Source organism: Apium graveolens, chromosome 3 (genome assembly GCF_009905375.1).
Source record: "Apium graveolens cultivar Ventura chromosome 3, ASM990537v1, whole genome shotgun sequence".
Classification (NCBI taxonomy): Eukaryota; Viridiplantae; Streptophyta; class Magnoliopsida; order Apiales; family Apiaceae; genus Apium; species Apium graveolens.
The window spans coordinates 7,265,863-7,279,675 of NC_133649.1; the positions used below are offsets into that span (position 1 = coordinate 7,265,863).

Below are 13,813 nucleotides of genomic sequence, written 5' to 3' on the forward strand. Positions count from 1 at the left end.
CTGTATATGTAGGATGCGTCCATGATTGTGTAGGCTGTATTTTGGGTTGTCATGTAAAGAGATGAGGAGGAAGATATTGAAAGGAGGAGGACGCGTCCAAGGCGCAGGACGCGCCCTGATAAGTAAAAATAATGGGATGAGTTGTACAGGTAATAAGGTTGCCATGCAAGGAGAATATGTGTATTTTACAAGGGGAGGACGCGTCCTGCCTCCTGGAGATGCACACTTTGGGATGGTTGAGCTTGTTCTCATTCAAGACAAAGCAAATAGAGATACTTGGAAGATATAACAATATGTGGAGTTTGTAGCGTCAGGACGCGCCCAATCGTTCAGGACGCGTCCTATGTGTGAAGAATGCATGATGAAGAGTAAGTTTAAAGCAAGACAAGCTGGAAGGAGTAATGGAGGATTATTTTTACTAACGTATTTGTTGCAGGTACTCTTTGAAGAATTCCCTCCTTGAGACGGTCAAGGAGGGGGATGTCCGTGAAAAGTTTGAAGGCCTCCAGGGGTATGCCTGATGATTGAAGGCCTCCTCCTGTATTCAACGGGTGTCCTCGTTGGGGATGCGGGGTTAACTTTGGTGTGTGCTTTGGGAACTCTGTTCTTGTATTCAACGGGTGTCCTCGTTGGAGAACTTTGGAGTCATCCTGCACTTTGCACCCAAGAGCTTGGGATCACCTGTCCTGCTATCTGGTGGGTTATCCTCATTCGAGGGACAGGGACGCGTTTGGCATTTGGGGTGAACCGTGGCTATACCTGCGTTCGTAATTCAAGGGAGATAGCTGTAGCGGAATGTTATCCTTGCGCAGGGAGATGCATTATCCGTGAAGTCCTGCGATTACAAACGAGCCTTGGGCCTTCGCGGTTGGGCCTCATAGTTGGACATTCCTAAAGCTAGCGGAAGATGGATTCTGGACCGGGCCTGGGAATAAGAAGTCTAAGCCCATTAGATTTCTTCTTCCCCAAGAACTACGTGGGCTTGATTCCCTATAAATAGGGATACGTAGGAAAATTGTGAGGGGTCGGAAGCGAGAGCCATAAGGAGCCACCACCAACCCTAAGCAATCTCAACCCCCAATTTATCACAACCACCTAACTCCGCTCACTTTTCAGGCGAAGAACCACCATCGTAGATCTTGATTCCGGCGACGAACCTCAAACTTTGTTGATACCAAATTCCTCCGTTAACAAATTGGCGCTAGAAGGAGGGGTGCTGATCAAGATCATAATCTCAGGAGGAAGAGATGTCTCGTCACGATGAAAGTTCTTTGACGTAAGAATTGAAGGATAGCCACGGAGGAGTTGCATACAACGGCCACGAAGGAGATCCGTAAAATAAATATTTTTGGCCAGGGGGGTCGAAGGAGATTTGAATGTAGTATTCACGGCCACGAGGGAGATCCATGGATGATGATTTCCAGCCATGAGGGTTGAAGTTTACAACCATGGCCACAAAGGAGCAAAGTTGGATGAAAAATTCGGATTTGGTGGGTTAAGCGATTTGCTTACACTGTTTGGGCCGTATCTCGAGTTCCGTAAGTCAGATTTGAACGATCTTACAGCTTACGCGAAGCTTATTGAATTATCTTTAATTCAGAGATGATATGGATACGACAATCCAAGTTGAACAGCCCGTAAACAGAGGAAAACAGCAGCTACGAATTTTTACCAAAAAATCCTATTTGACTTAGAAAATTGCAAGAAACCCATTCCATTAAGAAGATTGGGAGAAACCTATTTGGTATAGAAGATTGAAGAATCCTATTCTAATTAGAAGATTGAAGAATTCTATTCGATCTAGAAGATGGGAGAATCCTGTTCTAATTAGAAGATTGGAGAATCATATTCCATTTAGAAGATTGGAGAATCCTATTCCAACGAGAAGACTGAACAATTCTATTTGATTTAGAAGATTTGAGAACACTATTCAGTTCAGAAGACTTAATCAGGCGCAAATTTGAGGACGATCGGAAGGAGAACACTCCAAGCAGAAGGCATTACTATCATGAGCTAGTCATCGCCTTTAACAAGATCCCTCAAGGTAACACTCAACTAGTTTTGTTGTATTTTCCATTACTTGTTTTTGGGACTTGTGCAGGAAGAGGATTGGGAAAGAAATTTGACATGGAGAAAATCCCCACAAACTCTTAGGACGCGCCTTGATTAAAAAATTTGGGGCTCAGATGACTTCCAGGAAATTCCAGAAAAATTCACCGACTGGACACGTCCGTCCCTCTAGGACGCGTCCTCCAGGTAACATTCCAAGTTCCATATTAACTGTGTTTATTGTAGGTAGGAAATCTTATCAGGAAAAAATCTCATGAGTTACCAAGTGCTGCATCTCAATATATTAAGGCGCGCCCTCTGCATGTGAAACATTCAGTGGAGAATTGCCCTCCCAGGGCGCGCCCTCAGAAGAAAAAGTCTATGGAAGTTTTCAATGAAGATGTCATGATAATCAGATGAGTTATAGTCACTACTTGAAGAATGGCTCGATTGGAACTAATTCCTCATTTTTCAAGACGCGCCCTTTCCTTAAGGCGCGCCCTCGAAAAAAAATATTGATAGTGAGGTGAACTTTTTTTACCACAAGGAGAATCTTAATATTGGAACTTCAAGAGAAAAGAATCTATCAGAGTAGAGGTACCATGAATCCTAGGACGCGCCCCTTGATTGTCAAGGTGAGGCCCCAGGACATGAATGAGCTCCTCCATCTAAGGATATAATGTTATATCCTCAACAGTTATAAGTAAACTCTCCAAGGCTATCTCTCTCAAGGCGCGCCTTCATTGAAATGCCCATGTGATCTTCCTTGACATTACATACATGATTTATAAAGAAGTAAATGCAGTACAATGATCTTCCTAGTATGCAACTTCGCACATATTTATTACCTAATGGGCCCTAGGTACAAGTCTTACTCACACCTATAGAGAGGGCCCCTCCTGGCTGCTACTATGATAATTTACCATATTTGTTTGTCATATTAATTTCTCGTATAGTTGTAGTGGTCTGGCTCTTTGTGACGCTGGTTATCACACAAAGTCATAGTGGAAGTCTTGGTAGTATGCTCACCGTCTAGAAGCTTGAACCTAAAATTTTTGACAGAGTGACACTGAAGACTAATAATGCGATAGTTGGGCATACAAGAGGATTCAATGGTAACTATTCCTTGTCCAGTTCACAAGAGTGCCACAACAAGGCTTCATGTCTAGTTCACGTGAGGAGAAAATTTTCTTTAAATTTCTAAAGGCACTGGCAGAGAAATTACATAAAGCAGACTGGGCCAACCTAATTGAAACCCACATTATATTCTGGACCGGATTGAAAAATGTTATTTAATTTTTTATTTGGCCAACCAAATATTTTACTCTTTAATCATACAAAAAAAAAATTTAGCACTCGCCAAAAAGTGGATTATAAAAAAAATCTTAATTTATACTATTTTTCCAAATTAAAGGATTGAACTCTGAATTACCAACCCGGTGTAATAGATGCAGTACATGAAAATGTTCATGCCATAATATTATTCTTAGTATCACTATTTTTTGATATATTCCTTTTGTGAGTTAATTTATTCACGATCCTTCTTTTGATTTTTCAAGTATATAGAAAAATATTTTTATATTATCAAAAGAAAAAAAATATTTATATTACATATTCCTTTTTTAATTTTTGGTGAAAATAAAACTGTATATTATAATCAACTTAAATTTTCACAACCAGAATCTCAAAATAGTCGCAATTAAAATGAAATATTGATCTCAATTTTTCTACTTATTTTTGATTAAAAATCGGGATTCAAAAAAATTCTCCACTAATATTTTTTCTTTAACCGGATAGGTCAGTGGCTGAAATAAGGACCAAGGATGGTGTATGGTGATGTATTTAGGGAGAGGAAGGTTGTGTGTGGTGGCTGAACTTATATAATGACTCATATATAATTTTCTTTATTATTTGTCAAGTGTTAATTCCTGTCTTATATAAGTGGCTACGTAACCTATATATAGGGATATATAAATAGGGATCAAGTACATCGAACCAATGAGCCAAGCCTTTGGCCCATCTTTTATCAACGACCCCAGCTCACCGTATTTTAGCGATGGAATCATGATGCGAGCTCACCGGCTAAGCTCGTATTTACTATAATTCCAAGCCCAATTCTTCTATTTATATAAATGGGGAGCTCACCGGCTAAGCTCGTATTTACTATAATTCCAAGCCCAATTCTTCTATTTATATAAATGGGGAGCTCACTGGCTAAGCTCGTATTTACTATAATTCCAAGCCCAATTCTTCTATTTATATAAATGGGGACCTGTTTAGGACCCATATCAAAAGATGGGTATTACAGAGTGAAAGCGGGTGTGAATAAATACAAATTTGATAAATTTTCACTCAATAAATTAGATAAAAATATTTTACCTACTAATCAATTTTTTTTCCTATTTAAAAATTCGGGAGCAACCCGGGTAAAAAAAATTCGACAGCAAGGTTTGAGTTTTTTTTTTAAATTTTCGGACAGTCCAGTTTACTTCATACTTGCAGTTGAGTTTTTGATTTTTTTTCCAAGAATAAAATGTCTGAAAAATGATCGTGGAGTCTTATATGTATCTAATTTTTTTTTTCTAAAATATACCCCCTCTATTTTTTATTATATGACGTTTGATTTTTCTGCACACACTTTTAAATGCTTTGATCGCATAGTTAAAATAATAATTTTTAAAATTTTCTTTTTATAAATTATAGTTTTAATTATATATTTTTATTCAAAAAAATAAAATTTTAAAAATTTTTATTTTAACTATGCGAACACTTAGAATTGTGTGCGGAAAAGTTAAACCTCGTATAATAAAAAATAGAGGGAGTATGTCACAAATATGAGTCGGCATGGTGTTATTTATGAACGTATATGCATACACTAACCTTAAATTGTAGGAAAGTTGACTAATCTGTTTATCATGTTCTTCTTTAAAAACAATTCATGACTATTTACTAATCACTTGACACTTGTAACCCTGTGCTAGAAAGAATCTTATATTTTAAACAATAAAAATAATAAAATGCCAGCTTTCTTAATATTCGCTAGAATTTAGAGAATTAGTAATATTTTTTAATAGTTTAAATCTTCAACTAATAATTTGCCTCTAAATTAAGTCGATAAACAATTGATCTTTGCATGTTTCAACCCTCTTGAAAATGTCACATACTACAATTCAAAACATATACCGACAGCTGTTTCTTAGAAAGCTCCTTGTGGTCTAATTAAAGTGTGGTCTGAAAGCGTGTGATTATTATAAATATAATTATCACTTGATTGGTCATTTAGACTTTCTTAATTCTTACATGACAAATATAATACCCCACTTGTAACTCAATCTTGGTCCACTTTTTATTTCAGATCTAAGACTTAATGTGGTTCATGTCTTAAAAGAGTTAAAACTAGATTTGTTAGACTTGAAACTCCATTTGTAAGAATCTCAACTTTTCTTGATTCTGGTTCAGAAGAGGAGAATTTGTCAGTGATCAGAGAGATGGGCTTGGTGGGCCTCCAAGAAAATGGGAATGGTGAGATGGGCTTGGTTAAAAGTAAATATAAAAGAATGGATTCTGAGCTGAGTGACTTTGATGATGATGTTGATGAAGCTACTCAAAATCATCATGTTCAGCTTGAGAGGAGCAAGACTACTAGGAAATATGTTTTTGCTTGTGCTGTTTTTGCATCTCTTAATTCTGTGCTTCTTGGCTATGGTAACTTCTTATCTCTCTACATATTTTATTACAATTCACAACTAGTATGTCTATAATAGGAATGTATGAGACTTTGTATGCTGTGATTTGGCTTATTGATATGCTTGGTGTGTGGAAGCCTCTTGACTTTCGTGGTTTGTACATGTTAGATCTAAAATAGGTTAATAATCAAGTTGACCGCTGCATAATTAGCAAAACTTCAAATTTATCATTGACAAATTTAGGGTCTCAAATAGGCCAATTTAAGTAGGTAGGTCTCAAATTGGCCATTTTTTAAGTCGGTCATAAGTTAACGACATCTCAAATTTACCACCGAAAATTAGCATTTTTGTGTAAAAAATGGCCAATTTGAGATACCAAATTAATCGATGATAAATTTGATATTTCGCTAATTATATAGTGGTAAATTTGATACTTAACCCGATCTAAAATTTTGACCTTGTCAAAATTGATGTAAGCAGTTATGATTGGCAAAGTGTGTATACAAAATGTGTAGTTTTTCATGATTTTGGTTTTTTAGATGATATAGTCTCAGCTCTCAGTTGTTGCATTTTCCTTTACGATTTCTATTGCAATTGAATTTAGCAACATTGATTTGTGTAGCATCCGTATACTTGTTTTCTTTTAATCTCAGTACTATGCTCTTGTACACAAACAGTTCAGCTGGATGTTGAAGTGGATATTATAAGCACCTACTTCATTTAGGAACTGGAGAAGTTCTTAGCTTTAAACTAATTAGTTTTGCATTTGAGAGGAATTTTGCTATATATTACCTCTATAAGTTGAACCTCGATAAAGTAATAATCAATAAAGTAATAACCTCGTTAAAATAATATTTTTCTCCGGTCTCAACATAATGGACACAATGTATATTTATTCCCGATAAAGTAATAACATCGTTGAAGTAAATATTTTTTCTTGGTCCCAACCATATTACTTTAAAGATGTTTAACTGTAGTTAAAAATATCTTGATCATTCATAATACCAAATTGATCAGGCTTTAAATCTTGTTTATAGGAAGAATTATTGGCTACCAGCTTAAAGCCAGTAGTTACCGTAGTTCGTAAATAAGAGGATCGAAAAATTTAACAGTTGTTCAGTGTACACCATTCGGCAATATATTTGATTATTGTTAACTATCATTCTTTTGCAGATGTAGGGGTCATGAGTGGAGCTATTCTATTTATTCATGAAGATCTGAAAATAACAGAGGTCCAACAAGAAATCCTTGTTGGTTCTCTGAGTGTCGTTTCAATCTTTGGTAGTTTACTTGGTGGAAGAGCATCAGATTCCCTTGGTAGAAAATGGACAATGGGGTTGGCTGCAATTATCTTTCAAGCTGGTGCAGCTATTATGACCTTTGCTAATTCTTTCGAAGTACTAATGCTTGGAAGGCTGTTGGCTGGAATTGGTATTGGTTTCGGGGTCATGATTGCTCCCGTTTACATTGCTGAGATATCACCATCCATTGCTAGAGGCTCCTTCACGTCTTTCCCAGAGATTTTCATAAATCTTGGAATTCTTCTTGGGTATGTATCTAACTATGCGTTTTCAGGCCTTCCAGCACATACAAACTGGAGGATAATGCTTGCTGTTGGAATTCTTCCTTCCATCTTCATAGCAGGAGCTCTGTTTATCATCCCCGAGTCACCAAGGTGGTTGGTTATGCAGAATAGAACCGATGAAGCAAAGTCAGTGCTAATGAATACAAATGAAACTGATGCAGAAGTTGAGGAGAGACTTGCAGAAATACAAAAAGCTGCCGGGACTACAAATGGAGATAAATATGAAGAAAAAGCTGTCTGGCGCGAACTGTTGAGTCCTTCCCCTGCCCTTAGGCGCATGCTGTTTGCTGGATTTGGCATTCAGTGTTTTCAACAGATTACTGGAATTGACGCGACTGTATATTATAGCCCCGAGATTCTTAAAAGTGCTGGTATTGAGGGCAACTCAAAAGTTCTTGCTGCAACTGTTGCGGTAGGAGTCTCAAAGACTGTGTTTATACTAGTTGCCATTCTACTTATTGACAGAGTAGGAAGAAAACCACTACTTTATGTGAGCACAATTGGTATGACCATATGTTTGTTTACTCTAGGCCTCAGTCTATCTTTACTAGGAGAAGGGTCTGGGTCTCTCGGAATTGCCTTGTCGCTTGCATCTGTTTGTGGGAATGTAGCTTTCTTTTCTGTTGGAATTGGCCCTGTGTGTTGGGTTCTGACATCTGAAATCTTCCCTTTAAGACTGCGCGCTCAAGCAGCAGCACTCGGGGCAGTAGGAAATAGAATTTGTAGCGGCATAATTGCCATGTCATTCCTATCAGTCTCACGTGCAATTACAGTGGGTGGAACATTTTTCATCTTCTCAGCAATATCAGCCCTTTCAGTTGTTTTTGTCTTCACCCTTGTTCCTGAAACGAAAGGCAAATCTTTGGAGCAAATCGAGTTGCTATTTCATAAAGAACATGATAGGCAACGAGGTGAAGTGGAGCTTGGTGATGTTGAGCACCTTGTTGCGAGCAAGTAGTTCTGTTTTTACACTATAATACTGAAATGTTCGTAGCTAGTATATAATCCCATATATAGAGTGGAGAAACGTATTCAGATTACAACGTTGCCAGTACCCACATTCCAGGGATAACTAGAGAAAGCATCATCGGAACAAGAACTGATCGTATTATGGCCGAATTGATCTTGCTGCTTACTCGTGACTCAAATCTATATATCTGAATTTTACGGTGAGTATGCTGGATATCACTTTCTTTTTCCTCCCAATATCAGATTACATAAGCAGATGATATCTCACCTGATAATACTGCAAGTTTTTCTCTTGTTGCCTCACAAATTTTACAGAATATGCCTTACCAGTACTGCTATCATGTGTAATTAGTTTGGGGGTTGAATCGGAGAAGTGCAGTGATTTGGTTGAAATGAAATAAAAGTTGAGAACAGAATAGTAAAGTGACTTATATTTTAATTTGTTTTTCTTGTTAAACTTACTAGCATAAATCCGTGCGATGAACGGTTCCCATTAATATTTTAAATTTTTATTTATCCAGTTATATTATATTTTAAAATATTTATATAAATATATAATGATTATAAATTTATAATAAAAATAATAGAATAACATGTGGTCGTAATTTAGTAGAATAAATAGACTATTTCTAGTAGTTTAACAATTTAGTAGTTTAGCAAATATATAACACTATTATTTATATCTATTAATAATAGGATAAGTTGTATTCGTAATTTAGTAGGATAAGCATACTATATTTAGTAGTAGTTTAATAATTTAGTAGTTTATTAGATATATAACACTATTTATCTATTTTTGTAATAATCAAAATTAGAGAATTATCGTTGAATCAAACCGTTGAACCAAATTATCTCTATTCCGGCTATTATAGTATAGTATAGATGTCGTTCGATATAGCTTAACAGTAAAAACTAACCTGGATTCAGCAAATTTCTGCTGAATAATAATGAAAGTTGTCCAGTTCCGTTCGATACAGCTTAACAGTAAAAACTAACCTGGATTCAGCAAATTTCTGCTGAATAATATTGAAAGTTGTCCAGTTCCGTTCGATATAGCTTAACAGTAAAAACTAACCTGGATTCAGCAAATTTCTGCTGAATAACATTGAAAGTTGTCCAGTTCCAGATGTGCCCGGAAAGTCTTGCAATCCAACAGTACTTTGGCCCGGAAACTAACCCTGGAATCAGATGGTAGCAATAGACAACTTTCAATATCAATACAATCCAACCAACCAAACTATCAGGCGGTGCCATAAAACAGACCAACAGTACTTAGCACAACATACATTGCTCTTACTACCTGATAAGAGATGAACAAAACATTAGGAAAAAGGGGATAAGTTTTAGACGCCTTACATTTAGTTGAATTCATAAGCCACAGCGGAACACTCAACTCTACCAAGACGACCACCACAGAAATTAGTTTTAGACAATGGCTTACATTCAGTTAAATTTAAAAGCAACAAGCGGAACAATAAAATTTACTAAAACAACCACTACACTTAGTTTCAGAAGCCACACGACACAAGAGTTCAAATAGATAATTCATAAAACATCTAATTAAGTTTTTAAAGTTCATAAGCTGGAAATTTGGCCTCGGTTGGTTGTACCATGTCCAGAAAAAGATAAGCCATGCCACCAAGTCCTTCAAAAAGTGAGTATGGCGCATCTCCTCCATGCATTTCTCCTGAAGATGTAAGCTTGTGAGATCTATCAAGTAAAAATGATGCAAATGCTTTGGAGCGGTAGAGGAACTCCTTATTTTTTGTCAGTTGGTGAAGTGTCAAGAACACATAAGCATTTCCACTGATACCATGGCAAAGGCCGACCCTTCTGAGTAGACCACGATTCCAGACGACCTCTGCCGCAGCTATGGCTGCTTCCAAGAACTCCTTGTCTTCGAAAACCTAGTTAGTTGTTTGCAGTATGTTATACGAAAATTGGGAGATAAAAAAGTTATAACTCTACCTTTTTAGGAAATCTTTCTGGCATCACTGTCCTAACGGGATTCTAGAAAATTGCATGTTAATTCATAGTTACTAAGAGCAGAACCCCAGATTGTCACGAGGACCATGCTCGGACTTTGTCCTTATTTGTAGACACGTTGATAATACTGAGAGTTCCAATTGGATTTAGAATTAGAAAGAAGCATATCTAACAACAATTTATATCTAGAATGTTTCTAAGCACGTAAAGTACAGCACAACCATTTCCATGAAAAGCAATCATTTTCTGCTTCCCAACGACTATTGCAAAGTCAGTAACCAATTGTCGTAGTAGTTCTATTTTCACATATAGCACAAGAAGTAATAAAACTTTCTACTCTCAACTTATGGATCGATATAAGCTCAATGATCACCTACAAGGTTAGTACTTTAAAATGCCGAAGAAAATATGAATAGCCTAATAATTTTTTCTGGAGCGGATGTCTGGATAGATTTGTGCTCCATAAAAATGTACCGGATCCACTATATGTATGTAAAAGGAACAGCATATATTCTGAAATTAAGCCCATGTACGTATATAAATTGCTAGTTTAGTTAATATTTACAGAGTTGGACTCGGCAAATAATAAATTGGTAGATTTAGCAGAAGATAACATTTAGTTTTACTTTCAGGTTTCAAGCAAATAAATTTTGCATATATAATTCGGCTTTCAAGGAAATAACTAGCGGTGGTACCTGCGCGGCTTTGACTAGTGTAAGTGCAACTCCTGGAGCTCCACGGCACCACTGCACAAGAACATCTCTCTCATCATCTTCAGCTGCAGGATAGTTCCCACTGGGCAGCCTATTATTAACCATATACTTAAGAGTGGCCTTAACATCCTCGAGTTGATCCGACTTTAGTTCTAGATCCATCAAGACATACATGATTCCTGCTAAACCATGGGCTGTACCCCAGAACTTCTGATCCCTAAATTCATACATCAGCGGGCACTTATCTTTCGAGCCCATTTTCCTTCCATTTTCTATAATTTCATCAGCAACTACACCCTTCACACACAGAATCAAAATAATCATTCCACTACATGTTACACTTGATCCATCCAAAAACAAACCGAGATGACAGATACAGCAGATTACAGTCTTACCATGACGGCAGAAGGAACCGTATCCTTGCCTATATGCTTATTAAGATATAAACATGTCCATAAATACCCTGCTCTCCCACGAAATAATTCATCAGAGAGATCTTTTGGCAGCTCAATCTGTTTTAAAGAAATATGTTTGTCGCTTAAATAAGTACATGCCAAATATTAGTAATCAATAGTAGAACCGCAGCAGAGGTGAAGATGCTAGGTACCTCCTTAAACTTGGTTAAGTAGTAATCAAGCATCTTACTGTCTTCCATAGCCTTAGATATAACAGCTCCAACTGCACAAACCCCAGCTCGTCCGAAAAATGTCACATGCCTATCATGAAAGAAAGAAACACCATGAATGTCACGTCCTTGTTCAACTTATTGCAGCAACTCGGGAAAGAAAGAAAAGACAAGATAGGGACATAGGACTTTGCAGGGGCGGATCCAGGATCAAAACTCCGGGGAACACCGATCATATTTTGTGAATACACCTTTATATTTTTGAATTTTTGGGGGCATTTTCATATATTTTCAAAAAATTTAATGATAAAAAAACATAAAATTTTATTTTAGGGGGACACGCGTCCCTGCTCCTTACTAGATCCTCCCCCGGGACTTTGTACTTATCTAATGGCAATTGGCAACAATCTCAATGTTAATGGTGCATGAAATACAAATAAAAAGCTCAAATTAAAAGCTCTTCAGGAAACACAAACAGACACAGTGGGAGACAGAGTTAAGAAATATAAACAAAGGTTACTCTGAGTGGGAAGAAGCAGAATCGCAAGCCTTGACAATCTGAAAAGCAAGTTCCAGATCACTCCTGTTGTTAGTAACTTGTTAGGATTTGAAGAGCAAAAAAGCAGTTCCAAGAGTTCCAGTATAAAGACTAAAGTCTTGGACATTTTGCCAGCTAAATCCCCATGTCTCAGTCACCACCTAACCAATCCACAAACACATAATTAGCTACGTATATTATGTAAAATAGTCTTGATCCCCGACAATCGTATGTATGTCATGCAGAAAACCAACAAATAGATCCATTTTAAGTCATAGGATCAAGAAATGGACGGCCAGGATAAAAAAAATAAGATTGTTACGGACCAGGATCCTATAAATAAAGAAAAGAAGGGGTGTTACAACCTAATCAATACATGACAATCGTATGTCACGCGTAAAACCAACAAACAGATCATTTTTAAGTCATAGGACCAAAAAATGGACGGTCAGGATTAAAAAAAAAATACGATTGTCAGGGACGAGGATCCTGTAAGTAAAAAAAGAAGGGGGTTACAGTTTCTTTAAGATCCAAAGCAGCTCGTTTGAGTCTCAGAAAAGGAGTGATAAGGCATGCAAAGAAGGCGGTTGAGAGACTCTCGAGTTCCTTGAGCTACTACGTCTTCTCCTTTTGTTACACCACTCTCCGTCGGCGTTTCAGCTACGAAATCCGGCATGTCATTTTTAAAATATCGATCAGCCATTGTCTTCTCTTTTTTTATTGAAAGCTCTGTCAGTATATTGCAGCTCCTCCGCTATATATTACTCATTATATAGTCGCTAGCGAAATGAGTCTAGTCCTGGTCTTCAACTTCAACAGTGGCCCCAGAAAACGTGCTTGTTTTGTTGTCAGAGTTTAAGTTACTTGTATTGCCACGCCGCTGGACACTAATCTTATTCTCCTGCTTACACGTGGTATTAACATCTTGAACTCATTTTTCTCCAGTGTTCTGAAAATCCCCGGTTCAACCGTTTGATTTCCGCCGATTCAATTTTTGAAATCCGGTTAATCTTTACGAATTTTTATTTATTGAAGCATATATAATTATTTATTAAAATTAAAATGCTATATTAATTTAAATATGAATAATTATAGAAAATAAGATGTAGTAAATATATATTTATTAATAAATAACTAATATGATCATAATAATATATTAAATATAATTTAATATTATAATATATCCGATTATTATTCTGATTAGTTCTTCCGATTAATTCTTTATTTTTAATTAATCCAAAATCAGTATCTTGATTGATCTTCTCCGATTCCCAATTTTTACAATATCGTTTATCTCATAAAATGCTCAATAACCTGAATTTCCAACTATCAATTCCGCAACTAAAATGGAAAAATAATGCTAGGTTTATCAAAAAAATTCAAAAAATTCTCAAAAATGCTTCACATAGTAAATGGATTTTTTTGAAAAATATTATAAAGCCAGCGTATAAAGATTTTTTTTGAAAAGCTAGCACACTCAAAGCGGAATATTACCAAGTTTTGCTACAATTTTTTTATTTTATCGATTTTCTTAAACTTATTATAATCGAACGAATACTCAAAAATCGAAGATAAGCCAATTCTGATTTAACTCAAAAAATTGATCGATTAGACGCAGCCGAGTAAAAACAATTAAGAATAAATGATTTTTCTCAATGTCAA

General features: G+C 36.4%; 1 protein-coding gene and 1 pseudogene across 1 annotated transcript; one reads left to right on the top strand and one right to left on the bottom strand.

The window, feature by feature from the left end:
• The first annotated feature begins 5,335 nt into the window (after window positions 1-5,335).
• Window positions 5,336-8,813, top strand: LOC141711546 (putative polyol transporter 4). Its single transcript, XM_074514080.1, has 2 exons — window positions 5,336-5,754; window positions 6,909-8,813. Exons 1-2 carry the CDS (start codon window positions 5,538-5,540, stop codon window positions 8,276-8,278), a joined length of 1,587 nt encoding a protein of 528 aa, XP_074370181.1. The 5' UTR covers window positions 5,336-5,537; the 3' UTR covers window positions 8,279-8,813.
• A 1,003-nt stretch (window positions 8,814-9,816) lies between these two features.
• LOC141711547 (lanC-like protein GCL2) lies at window positions 9,817-13,002 on the bottom strand (annotated as a pseudogene).
• Between the last annotated feature and the right edge of the window lie 811 nt (window positions 13,003-13,813).

Coding starts and splice junctions, on each gene's coding strand:
- LOC141711546 (XM_074514080.1), top strand. CDS start 5,538: ATGGGCTTGGTGGGCCTCCAAGAAAATGGGAATGGTGAGATGGGCTTG. Junction 5,755..6,908: donor TTCTGTGCTTCTTGGCTATG/GTAACTTCTTAT, acceptor ATTCTTTTGCAG/ATGTAGGGGTCATGAGTGGA.